The 13,149-nt window shown below is 47.5% G+C and overlaps 1 protein-coding gene across 7 annotated transcripts in view; it reads right to left on the bottom strand.

Annotated features, from left to right (window-relative positions):
* The window catches only part of JADE1 (jade family PHD finger 1), a 59,610-nt gene that overhangs the window by 10,323 nt on the left and 36,138 nt on the right, over positions 1-13,149 (bottom strand). For all 7 annotated transcript variants that reach the window (XM_040626296.1, XM_040626298.1, XM_008699731.2 and 4 more), the window contains 4 exons: positions 11,854-12,065; positions 9,026-9,193; positions 7,632-7,748; positions 3,208-3,729 (listed from right to left, as the gene is read on the bottom strand). In XM_040626296.1, coding sequence (XP_040482230.1) covers positions 3,208-3,729; positions 7,632-7,748; positions 9,026-9,193; positions 11,854-12,065 — 1,019 coding nt within the window. The remainder of the gene's footprint in view (positions 1-3,207; positions 3,730-7,631; positions 7,749-9,025; positions 9,194-11,853; positions 12,066-13,149) is intronic.

The raw sequence follows: 13,149 nt of genomic DNA, 5'->3' as shown, positions 1-13,149 counted from the left end.
TTCCACCAGCAGCCCCTGCTGTGACTGGAGGCTCGACCTGAAAACATGCCCCACTCGGCCCTTCCTGTGCGCCACTCAACCAATCGTCCTCCCCTGCTTCATCCCAGCTGCTAGCAAGGAGTTAACCAAAAAAATCAGTTCATGGGTGCACTCCCACACCACGCTAAACCAGAGTCAGGCTTTCCCCAAAAGCAGTGATTCTCAAACAGAAACATGTGGGGACCCTAAAACACAGAATGCTGGCCACTCCCCCCCCCCCCCCCCCCCCCCCCCCCCGCTCCCAGTTTCTTGAGTCAGAGGTGGGGTCCAAAACTTGGCATTTCTGTTAAGTTTCCAGGTAATGTTGCTGCTAGCTGGGGCCCATGCTCTTAAAACCACAGCTCTCACGAATCCAAGAACGGTCTCAAGGGGTTTTCCTGAATCCCAAACACTGCTCGCACACTAAAGCTCGACATGCCTTTTGTTCAGGGACAACTGTAGCCTCTATCAGATTCTCAGTGGTGATCATTCCACTGAGTGTTGAGTAGGACAGTCTCCCAAGAGTCGGCCCCTTTGGATGAGCTAACCACAAGTGCAGACGGGGCAGGACTGAGAAAGTTCTCATTTGCTGAACTGATGTTTACTGCATCTTTTAAAAGACAACGTCTAGGGGAAAGGAATCCCACCAGAGTGAAGTGGCAGCCTCGGGAACTTGACCATGGACCACACATCAGCAATTGTGTCTTCTTAAAGATGGGGGTTCCCAAACCCTCGTAAAATGCACTCCTGCCACCTAACTTTACCATCCAGAACTGTACCCAGTGTGGAATGCCCCGAGGTGTGTATTTGCAAGAAAGAGCTATTAACATTATCGTTCATCAGTTGTTCGCATTTCTAACGAAGGCTACTCATTTGTCAGTTTGGGATTGACCACAGCCTTGATTATAGTCCCATGTATTCACGGCTTCTGCGTACCTGCTATGAACTACTACTGTGTGAATTAGCAGAACTCTAACTTAATTGAAAAACAAAGTAATTTGTGATTTGTTCCGGTCACCCCTGCCCTGATGAACCTTCGGCCTGATATACTTATTGTCTATAACTACAAAGCGCTGTGCAGCTGTCAGGGGCACAGCAAAGATTTCCATTTTTTTTAAAGCCTCCACCATCATGGGCATCATGGCAAATTCTGGAAGACTCATTTTTCATTATAATAAGCCCATTTTAAACTGACACTAAATTCCCCTAAAACTCTCTTTTAATAAAGTAAATGTAAGTAACACCACACACACACACAAATCCTGATTTATTCCCTGTTTCTCGTACATCATTGGTATCATTCTACTTAAAACCAACAGTGATGACGCCAAAAAATGTTTAGAATTTCATTATAAGTGCGTGTTAATCTGAGTAACTGAAGTACAGAAAAGAGTTAGTACACCACAAGCATTTTCTACACTTTTATTCTGTGGTGATGGTGACACAAACACAGTCCAAACATTTAGACTTGTCGTCCTCCCTCCTGAGGACTATCTGACTGCACAGCTCATGCACCCCGAGTACAGCGGTCGTCAGGCTGGGGTAACGGCTTCTCACCAGGATTCCAGTTTATCCTCCCAATCCCTTTCTCCTCTCTTAACAAAAATGCCACACATACATGTGGTTGAGGCGAGGTCTTCTTTACACTCACCACCAGGGGGGGCACGGCAGCACAAGAGCCTCACTAACCCCCGCCCCGCTCGCGCCTGCCTCTGCTGCTGGGCCTCCGCCTGAAGCTGGAATCTGAACCCGGTCAAGGAGGGGGTGTCACAGCAAGCTGGCCCTCAGGCACCCGGTCTCACACTAAAAGGATCTCTAATGAACACTTAATACTTCCGCTCCTATGCCATCTTTAGCAGGGCCATGCAGGTCTCTGTGAGATCTGGATCTTCCTGCTTAATACTCCTCCGATTTATCCCTATTCTTTGCCTACGCTCTCATTTCAAATCATCTATGTGTCAGATCCTCTCCCAGGCAGGTGAATCACTCCCTGCTAATAAGTGAGGTGCTTGGGGGCGATGCGTTAACTGTTTCAGGCCACTTGGGTGCCTTTCAGTGCAGGATGCTTCAGGCCAGAGCGCTTGGGTCCCAGCTCCTGTGCACTAATGAATTTAATCATAGCTGCCAGTCAGGGGAGGTGGCGCAAAAGGCGCTCTAAGACGCATCCCCAATTAGCAACCTCAGTCAGAAACTACCTACAGGGAACAGGAGGCCCTGGGGGGGAAGACAGCCCACTCCTAATTATGCCTGTCGGAGGAAGGGAGGTCCAGGCTGGGGCTCCAAAGGTAGTGGAGAGTTGGGGAGGCACAAAGCAGCCAGGAGTTGAAGGAAGTGCCATCAGCCGAGGCTCCAGGCAGCCAACAGCCACTACATTCACAATCCAGTAGCGTGATCAAGTGGCGTACTGAGCACTACTCGGGGTTCCTCAGGTCAGGCGGCCCTATGCGCCAGCTAGCCCACCTGGCCCCGCACAGACACGCCACACCACCGCACACGGCACAGGGGCACACGAGCACACACGCACAGGATATATACACTGCCTCAGTGATGACTTAGCACCTCACTGCCCGGGAGACCTTCCTGGGAACAAATACACGTGTGTGTGCAAGTTCACGCACACACATCGGCACCCACTGCCTGCTCTGCTCCGGGACGGTACCGGAATGTCCCTGTGAATTAGCCAAGAAATGAAGGTGGGCCAGAGAGGCAGTGCTTAGCTCTCCTTGATGAGCCCGTCACCAGCACGCCGTGTTTCCCCAGGTTTGAACAAGAGATCTTCCCACTTCTACCTGCCCCCACCATGAATCAAATCCACCTGGTCTTTCTAACTCCGTCTGCAAACAATTCTGAGCCAACCCCTTGGTCATTTTCCTGGGGCTCAGTTCCCTCTAGTACTGGAATGAAGGGGGGAGGGGGACACACCCCATTTGATCTTACAGAACAAGGATTAGTGGGAAAGTGTTTTAAAAATAAATCACAGAGAAACTCCCCACTCTGTGGCAGTCTTACATATATGTACAGTGAGTTTACCAGCCTGTAAATATATTTAACCGACACAACCTCATGCTGCAGTGTGTACAAGGGTCTGGGAGTAAAGGAACTGGCTACCATTCCTTGCTCTGGGCAAGCAGCCGCCTCTTTGCAATCTTCTTTTCTAAGTCACTACAAGGTGTCAGTGTCAATCATTACCCTCTCCAGGTCCTGCCGCAGATGAGTGAACAGCTGCAGCCTCCTAAACAAGACATCCTGCTCCCGCTTCGCTAGATTGTCCTCTTCGTCTTTCTTTGGAGTGATCAAGGGCTTGTTGAAGTTGACCTTCCTCTTCAACTTCCAGTACTGGTACAGGAAATCCACAACTTCCTCGGGCAGCCGCAGGGCCCTGGCAACATCCAGCAGGTTGACGAAGGTGTAGAACTCATCTTCCAGCTGTTGCAGCTTCTGCTTGCGGACACTCACCCGGTGGGCCTCCTCTTGATTCTGCTCAAGGCTGGCAAAAGGCTCCAGCGGATTCCGAGGGGAACACTCAGAAGCCCCATTCTCCTGCGTGGCCCCCTCACCGAGGCTCTCCTCGGGTTTTCTATGTGAGCTGTGCTTCGGGCAGTACGACTTGAACTTGACTTCATCGTTCTCCGCCAAGATGGTCTTCATCTCCAGGCCCCGGTCGAAAGCACAGGTCACATGGAAGGCCGTGCGGCAATTCTTTACAGAGCACTGGAAAGAACACAGAGAATGAGAGAAAAGACAGCTATGAAGCGACAGTGTCGCTGAAGGCCCTCTTCACATACAAGCGCAGGAAGAGTGGCACTTCACGCACGTACCAGGAGAGGGCGCTCTACCTGGGTGAACCCTGCTGCATCTAGTCTGAAAGGAGGTAAGGCTTGGGATTTAAGGGAACTCTTCCCATGAAAGGTTTCATAAACCAAACCATCACTCTCTTAGAAAGTAACTGCATCCGAAATGCCTCCTAAAACAGACACAATTACACAAATGGCACATGCAGACAAAGGTGGTCTGGCGCACAGATTATACCAGAAAGAACAAGTGCTCAATATGCAGAGTAAACTCTTGAGGAATTAATTGGTTTTCCTAGATTTGAACTCTTTTAAAAGTGCTTACATAGGGGCACCTGGGTGGTTCAGTCGGTTAAGCATCCGCCTTCGGCCCAGGTCATGATCCCAGGGTCCTGGGATCAAGCCCCCTGTTGGGCTCCCTGCTCAGTGGGGAACCTGCTTCTGCTTCTGCCTGCCGCTCCCCCTGCTTGTGCACGCTCACTCTCTCTCTCTGACAAATACATAAAATCTTTTAAAAAATAAATAAATAAAATAAAAGTGCTTATATAAAAAGTTTGAAAAAGAATCTCTTCAGGAAGAATAACTACAAGTCAGAGTTTTTCAAGGAACGTGAATCCTCACGCTTACTTCCAGCCAGGAAGAGCCCAACACGAGTGGGAAAATAAATTGTACATTTCCAAGCAGCCAAGGGCTGCTCAAGTCTGAGGAGAGTGAATAAAAAACTCCTGGAAGAGTAGGGAAGAACAGGAAAAAGGAGAATCCAGCACAGGAAGAGGGATGGGAAAAGGTCTCCTCACCAGTGAAGCAGCTCCACCAGACACAGAAGCTTCGGGGGGCCAGCGGAGGCCCAGCGTCACTCGGGACTGACTGCAGAGTGGAAGCCCAACTGTGAAGGACCCGCTTCCTGTGGGTCACAGGGACGTCAACCCAGAGACCAGGCACCACCTGGCTGTGCCTTCCGCCTCACTGAACACCTTCCCTCTCACTGCCTGATCGGGGCGACATCTAGAGCCCTGATGTAGGTGGCAAGCCAGAAGGCTAGCAGGAGAAAAGCCATTAACTTCTCCCCATCTGATCTTGCTGGGCAAATCCCTGGAAGGAGATTCCTTGCGGTGACTGAAGCCAGTCCCTTAAAAGCAACACTGTATTTGTGCGAGGCAAGTGATCCCCAGGCACACCAGGACTGCAGAGAGGAGCAGAACCCGGTGGCCCCAGGCCAGCTGAAAGCTTAATTAAACTTACTCAACAGACCCTGAATCCCATAACCACAAATGGCAGAGGCTGGAGTTGGGGCTTTTTCCCCTAATCATTTCAGTACTGAAGAGGTGACTCACTGCCAGCCGTGATTTCTTCCATTTTTATAAAGTCTCTTATACCCAGAAGTACAGAAAATCCAGCTCCCTGCACCAATCCCATTACAAACACTTAAGGCATACGAACTCACATAAATCTGTAATTTTACCTATAAATAACCTCAATTCCAAATGTGTGAAATCAGCTTTAGTGGCAGGCAGAACACACACACACACACACACACACACACACACACACACAACCTGGCCACTATCATTAAAAGACAAAGTGCTCCTCCCTTTTAGCACCTGGCCGAGTGGGAAGTAAAAGTAGGAACAGATGACTGAGACGCTATCTGGGTTTGGCTTAAACTACACCTAGCCCAAACGCTCCAACGTTAAAGAGGAATGAGCTGCAGCAGAGTATTTATACAGGACTTTGTAAAAGCGCCAAACGGCCTTCCTCTGGGTTTTCCTATTCAGGTTGACTCAGCAAACAGATGTTACAGAAACATAAACCAGAGCCTTCACAGCTGCAGACATTTCAGAGAGGAATTCTTTAATAAAATCAATCTATTCTGTGAAGATATGAAAAATCATCAACCTCAGCTGGCCTCTTAGAGTCCTTCAGATTAATGTTCTGGGAAAAAGAGGTCCATGGCAACAAAAAAAGTCATTTTACCCTTCTCTCTTCAAAAGAAAAACAAAAGATCCCATTCGCCCACCTCTCACAAACATCAGTTCAGGACCAGGACTGGTGTACTCGGAAAAAGGGCATACATTCTATCCAGAGAACATCAGGTAACATGGAAGAAATAGCTTCCATTTCCCTCAGTCCCCCTCAGCTTGTGTCCTGCAAGTGCTCACATGGGTAGGTCTACGAAGAAACGCACTCGCAGGGCTCTAATGCTTGTTTTCAATTCTGAGGCTTTTAAAAAATTTTCTCTTCCATTCTTTCCCAAGGCCAGAGGGTTCTGCCATGTTTTAGTTTTAAACTGATTCTATTCAGATGCAAAACCCTGCACTATTTTCAATGTCCACAGCCAAATCCCACCAGCTATCTCATGCCTCACCCTCTGAATGTTACATTTTGGATTCTCGAACTCCAGTGGAGGTGATAATGAAGAAAGTAGAAATACCAGGCTTAAAAAATGAAAAAACTTAAAAACCTCCGGTCAGTGGATAACTTTACTGAAAGAAGCATTTATTAGCCAAAATACAAAATGATTTTGCCCAATGAGGTCATTTCCTTAAAACCTAAGCCTGGCAGTTCGTATCTGTGCTGATCTGCTGTGTTTTCTGCATCAAGAGAAGCCACTCCAAAACAGTGCCTCTGCTCTTAGAATGTGTTGTGGAGGCCAAGGACCAGCCTGTGGCCCTGAGCTGGGACCCCCAGAGAAAGAGCTGGACTCGACCTTTATGGCCAATGTCCACCACAAACAGCATCTTGAAGACCTTGGTGAATGAAACAGCATCCCGGTCATATTAAGTCATGACTCTATATGCAAGTAAGGTGAGGCCCAGAAATTAACCTCCGGAGCAGAGTTTTAGAAAACCTGAAAAACCAGGGCGCCTGGGTGGCTCAGTCATTAAACATCTGCCTTCGGCTCCAGCTCAGGGGTGATCCCAGAGTCCAGGGATCGAGCCCCGCATCGGGCCCCTCTGCTGGGAGCCTGCTTCTTCCTCTCCCACTCCCCCACTTGTGTTCCCTCTCTCGCTGGCTCTCTCTCTGGCAAATAAATAAATAAAATCTTAAAAAAAAAAAAAGAAAAGAAAAGAAAACCTGAAAAACCAGCAGGTCATTTACATTCCCTCCAGAATTCTATCTACCTAATGATTTTCCGTATCAGTGTGTGTATGAACACAGAAAACGCAGAGTTTTTACACAGCAGCTCCCTCCCATCCGTCCCACACCTGCGGGGCCATGACGAATCAGATATCCAACCTGGATTCAGATAACAACACTTGGTGCAGCACCTCGCGGGTGTCCCTCTACCCAGCTGGTGCTCCAAGGACTCTATTCTCCCAAACACAAAAGTATCAGCACACCGAGCTGATTTCCAGCAGCGCACAGCTAAGGTCTCACACACCCTGCGAGTGCACCGAAACCAGCAGTGTCGGGAGGCAGCCACAGAGGCGGCTCCGCCACCGGCCCTGTAGTGCAGGTGGGAGGGTGGCCAACGCTCTAGTGCCAAGACCGGTTCTTCCCGGAGGGTGTCTGCCTGTGGAAAGAGCCACAGTGCCGGGCTTGGGGCGGAAAGGCAGACACCAGAGACAAACTGGAGCTGCCGTATAGCTCAGGTGGAGGTGCTCTGTGACTGTCACAGCTGGGCTTCGGCTTACGCCGGATACAATCCACCCGCTAAAGGCGTTTGCACTGGGCTCAAATCACTCCTCAGCAGCCGCAGAAGAGCCATGAGAACCTTGATTCTAGACCCATCCCCAAATCCTCTGACAGTTCACAGAGCCCTCCCTCCTCCAGCCCCAAAACAGAGAAGGATAATGATACCATTATGACTAAGTGGATTACCTGTATGGAGGCCCCAAACTTCTCATTGCAGAGGCTACACACCAGCGCCCACCGACTGCTGGGGATGTGAGACACCTTCGTGATGGGTTCCATTTTCTCGGGGCTGCCAATGCTCACCTAGAGGCCCAAGGAACAGCAAGTCAGGATGGCAGAAGCCATCAGACAAGCAAGAGCTGAGCATGGATAGCAGAAACATTTTCCTACAGACGTCCTACCAGCCGGTGTCCAGGGGCATGCACGCACTCTCCTAGGGCAGGAAAACCCTACTATCAAGCATCTGGACAGTGCAGGGACCGCTTCTGGGCCAGCAGCAGTAGAAAACCCCAGAGTCCAGTCCCCAGGCACCATACCCTCCAGGCATCGGAGGTGGGGGTGGGGGGCCTGTTTATAAAAACACTCAGATAAACCAGCAACGGTCACTTCTCACCTGAGTGTCTGACAGCAAAGATCGGTCTATATCAGGACAATGTAATCTATTAGACCTCCGACCCGCAATGAAGTGGTCAAGACTGAAAAGCCTTCTTAAATATATTTAAATAGTTTGTGAACAATGAAGTAAATATATACTAATTTTAGTATCTCCCTCAGTGAAGAAAACGCTTCTCTTCAGTCAGAAAACATTACTACATTCAAAGTGGAAAATTACCAAGATAAATAAGGTATCCTGTCTGCATTCAGCCTGGATCACTGAACTGCATCCCCGTTAATACCAAACCATGAGATTCGGTGCTACCAAGTCTCCAATCCAAATCATTTCCAGATAATTTTCCTCAGGAGGAAAAATGTACCAAAATCACACACCCAAAAAAATGCTGAAATTTGAATCACAAATGATAGTCTCACAGTGAGCCATGCAAATTAAATTAGTCAAGGTCTGGGACTTGAAATAAATTAGACCAGACCTGAAATTAAAAAGGTTGAGGCTAAGTTAGAATTTTAATAAAAATCACAAAAATGTGACCTAAAGCAGTGGCTCTTTAACCATCCTAGTGCTGCATGGCTGGCTCACCAGGCCAAGGGACTTAGGGCTGATCCCTGGGGAAGGCCAGAGCAGCACCCAGGCCAGAGGGAGGCCACAGCTGTGAGTGCCGCAGGCCACTCCTGGGAGCGCGTGTCAGCAGTGGGAGGGTTAGCTGGGCCACAGTCCTGAGAGTCCAACTCACTGCTGCTTCCACTTAACATTCCCACAAATTTATATACCACGTCAAGATGACAGTACGCCTCAGATTCAGTTTAAGAGGGGGGGGAAGACAGCAATTAAAAGGTGTCTTTTTACTCATCGGCTACAATACCCTGTATTTATGAGCGGCTCCCCACCCCCACCCCTACCCCCACCCCCAGCTAAAAGCCCGCAGTACCTCCTGAGCTAAGCTACCATTAAGAACCACACCTACCTCAGGGATCCACAGAGCACAGCTGACATGGACCCATTTGGTGCCACTGCGGGTAGGCTTCATTGCTCCGCCTTTCTTGGGACACAGCAAACACTTTGGCTGAACCCCCAGGGCACACGTCCGGCATAGCCAACTGCCCTCTGGGACCTTGAGGATTCCATAACAGGCCTGTGAAGCCACAGCACATCCCCCAAAGAAAACAGAGAAAGAAGAAACATTTATTTTTCCCCATGTATCTATCCATTTAAAAAGCACCTAGAAAGATTTTAACAGGACAGAACAGAGGTACTGCCACGTCCGCATAGCTGGAGACCCTCTCCCTTCAGCCAAAAGGCCAGGCAGCCTCACAGGAGCAGCCGGCAGGTATCTGAGATCTTCGGGGATAAACACATACTGATCTACTAGAAAGTGGCCCTGAAACTCCCGGAGGACAAAAAGGTTTACAGAAAATCTGCTTTGCTATACTGCTAACAGGCACCTATCTACGCTAAGTTTCTAAATATTGGGCAGTAAATTCTCAAAACACTCCACGAGGCTAAGTGGGGGAACCTTTTCCTTCTCTGATTTACTAACGTGGGTGGGACACAAAGTGAGGGAAAACGCTCCAAGCAGTTGAGTCTCTGAAAGCTGTTTAATGAGATGGCCTCTGAAATAACGTGAACTAAGGAGAGTCTGCAATCCCACAGCGAAACAAAATCCCCTCACTAGACCCCACCACTCTCCCCAGTGAACACAACAGCACAGAAAAATGAGACCTTGTAGACAGAGAGAATTTGGTCTCTTCAGCCGATATTTGAAACAAAGCCTGGTTTGCACAAGATGGCAAAATTACACAAGCCAACACAAAACTGCTGAAATCAAGGATTCTACCACTAAAGTCATTAAGACGGTTCAAAAAAAGAAAAGGCAACTGTTAAACAGTGAAGAAACAAAACCTGGATGGCACCAGGAGCACACTCAGAACCTCTAAAAACACCAAAGTGTTCAGAACCGTACCCTTAAATGAACCAGAAGTCAGGAAGTCGAGAGACACAGTAACACGGCTCCAGTCCTCCAGACAGGAAAAACACAGCCACTCTGCCATCTGAATAGCCAGGACGCAGAAAGGAAACCACAAGCATGAAGAGAGGAGCAGAGTTAAGTAACACCAAGACTGGAGCTTAGGAGCCCGAGGTCGGTGCCGTGAGTAAGCCACTGTCAACACAGACTTACTGGAAAAAAAATTTTTAATAGCGCTATTAAGGTTTCAAATACTAAAAAGAGAAAGTCACATTTGAAGAGAGAACTTTTTTTCCTACGCTAAATTAAAAGATTAAGTACAAATACAGGATGCCTTCCAGAGAAGCCTTCAAGAACCTCCCAACAGGAAGGCGAAGTAAACGCGAGGGCAAAGTGGCAAAGTGGCACAGAAGGCTGCTCACAGGGGTGGCTGACGGGTCAGGGTCCCAAGTCCCAGTTCCAATGCTGCTACTAAACCACAGGGGGACGTCAGTGAACCCATTTATAACACAGAGGGTTCAACCAGTTTTCAAGCAGAATCCTTGTTCTCAAACAAAATTCTCAGGGAGAAAAAAATAAGTAAAATGGCATAAAAAATACCCAAGAGGGGAACACCAGCAACAAAATGGCAACACTGGTAGTCACAGTGATCTTGACACAACAAAACCACCTGAGAATTCTGTTAACCCAGGAAACTTCCCAGATAATCTGAAAATCTAGAGCCAAAAGGTGGCCTGTAACATGACTAAAGCAGGAGACTGTGGCCTCATGTCTCCTTGTCAGGACGAGCTGACACAAGGCCACCGGTGGTGACATCTTCAAGCAGAGGCGAAGCCCAAGAGGAAGACACATTTGAAGGACTACGATCAGCAAGAACTTCATAGAACAAACTTGATTCTTCTTTCTGAGAGGTCACCCAAAGAATATTCCATAGGAATAGTTACTTCAGGATAGTTAAGAGTCCTTACTCTTCCTTAACATCACAGTTTAAAAACGAATACATTAGCAAATGTTATGGGTTGAACTGAGTCCCAAATAGATACGAAGTTATCCTAACCCCAATCCCTCAGAATGTGGCCTTATTTGGAAACAGGGTCATTACAGACATAATCAGTTAAGATGGTGTCATACTGGAGTTACGGTGGGTCCCTAAACCCATTATGATGCATGTCCTTAGAAGAAGGTGGCCATGTGTGAAAACACAGACACACGAGGACACCATGTGACAACAAAGGCAGAGACTAGAACTGTGCAGCTGCAAACCAAAGAACACAACAACTGTTAGCAAACCACCAGAAGACAGAGGCAAGGAAGGATTCCCCTATAAGTTTCTGAGGGAGCATGGCCCCACCAACACACCTTGATTTCATACTTCTAGTCTTTAGACTTACAAAATAATACCCCATTTGTGGTATTTCGTTATGGCAGCCTAACTAATACAGCAAACTAACCACCTGTTAAAAATTGCCCTCCACCCCCCCGCCCCGTGTTAATATCTAAACTCAGGAGTGAGAGACAGGACAGAGGGGCTCATATATTCCTTTGAAGTAAACCTTACTTCTATGGATAGGAATAAAAACATTATCCGAGGGAAGATGATTTCCACAGAGGGTCCTATTCTTCCCGTTGTAAGAAGTCGTAGGAAATACTGCAAACACTGTAAGAACCTATCAGGAACAAAAAGATGTCGCCCATAGAGCACACTTCTTTAACTCACTTAGGACAGCAGGAAAATAGACCCCATCCGGAGGAAGACCTCTGGCCTCCCTGGTGGTAGCTGAGCTCACACCAGGCGGCTCCTTTCTTTCTGGGCCTTACTGCCCACATACCTGGTGCACACAGATGTTGCATTTGTCACAGAACACCATCTCATTGCCGTCCTCACCGTCAGGTGACTGGCAGACATCACAGACAACATCTTCATCATATTCAATCCCCAAGCCTTCTTCAGTCTCTATAGCATGATTCATATTGTCATAGCATCGCTGTTCGAATTCCTCCAGGACCCTTTCCATGGTGTATTCATCTAATTCAGGCATTCCTAAAGGAAAAATGCCACAAAAAACATTTTAATAAAACCATATTAATAAATATTACAGTAAGACATTATTAGTATATTTATATTTACAATGTATAAATAATCTTATAAATAGGGGCGCCTGGGTGGCACAGCGGTTAAGCGTCTGCCTTCGGCTCAGGGCGTGATCCTGGCGTTACGGGATCGAGCCCCACATCAGGCTCCTCCACTATGAGCCTGCTTCTTCCTCTCCCACTCCCCCTGCTTGTGTTCCCTCTCTCGCTGGCTGTCTCTATCTCTGTCGAATAAATAAATAAAATCTTTAAAAAAAAATAAATAAATAAATAAATAAATAAATAATCTTATAAATAAATCCCTCCTGAGTGTCCCAAACATTTTCTACTGAATGCCTCTCAGACTGATCCAAGGAAGGATCTCCAAATTAAAGGCAGAAAGAATCTTGCATGCAACAGTTTGTTACTTATGGTCAGACACTGAAGATGTAGTGTTGTTAAGTGGAAAAGCAAAAGATAAATCCCAAAAGGGTTTAAGGATATTAAATACACGTGTTGTTGGACTGTCATTTCATTGTAATATTATACGTAACAACTAACGTGTAAGTGACTTCAAAACCATGACCACATGGGACACCTGGCTGGCTCAATCAAGCCTCTGCCTTAGACTCAGGTCATGATCCCAGGACCCTGGGATCCGGCCCCGTGTCGGGCCCCCTGCTCAGTGTGGAGTCTGCTTCTCCCTCTCCCTCTCTCAAATAAATAAATAAAATCTTTAAAAAAATAAAATAAAAGGGGGGGCACCTGGGTGGCTCAGTCAGTTAAGCATCTGCCTTCGGCTCAGGTCATGATCCCCGGGTCCTGGGATTGAGACCTAAGTCAGGCTCCCTGCTCAGCAGACACTCAGAGAGAGTCTCCCTCTTTCTCTCTCTCAAATAAATAAAATCTTCTAAATAAATAAATATTTTTTAAAAACACCACGACCATGTATTATGGTTTGAGTGTCTTCTGAAAAACATTCCTTTCTTGCTGCTTAAAATGTTGCTCTGAGAACAGATTTCACTGTGAGCACACAAATGTTTTTAACTGGTTTA

The sequence above is a fragment of the Ursus maritimus genome, unplaced genomic scaffold (genome assembly GCF_017311325.1).
Source record: "Ursus maritimus isolate PB19 unplaced genomic scaffold, ASM1731132v1 scaffold_11, whole genome shotgun sequence".
Taxonomy (NCBI): Eukaryota; Metazoa; Chordata; class Mammalia; order Carnivora; family Ursidae; genus Ursus; species Ursus maritimus.
Note: the sequence above shows the minus strand (reverse complement) of the source record. Positions and strands in the feature narration are given on the sequence as shown.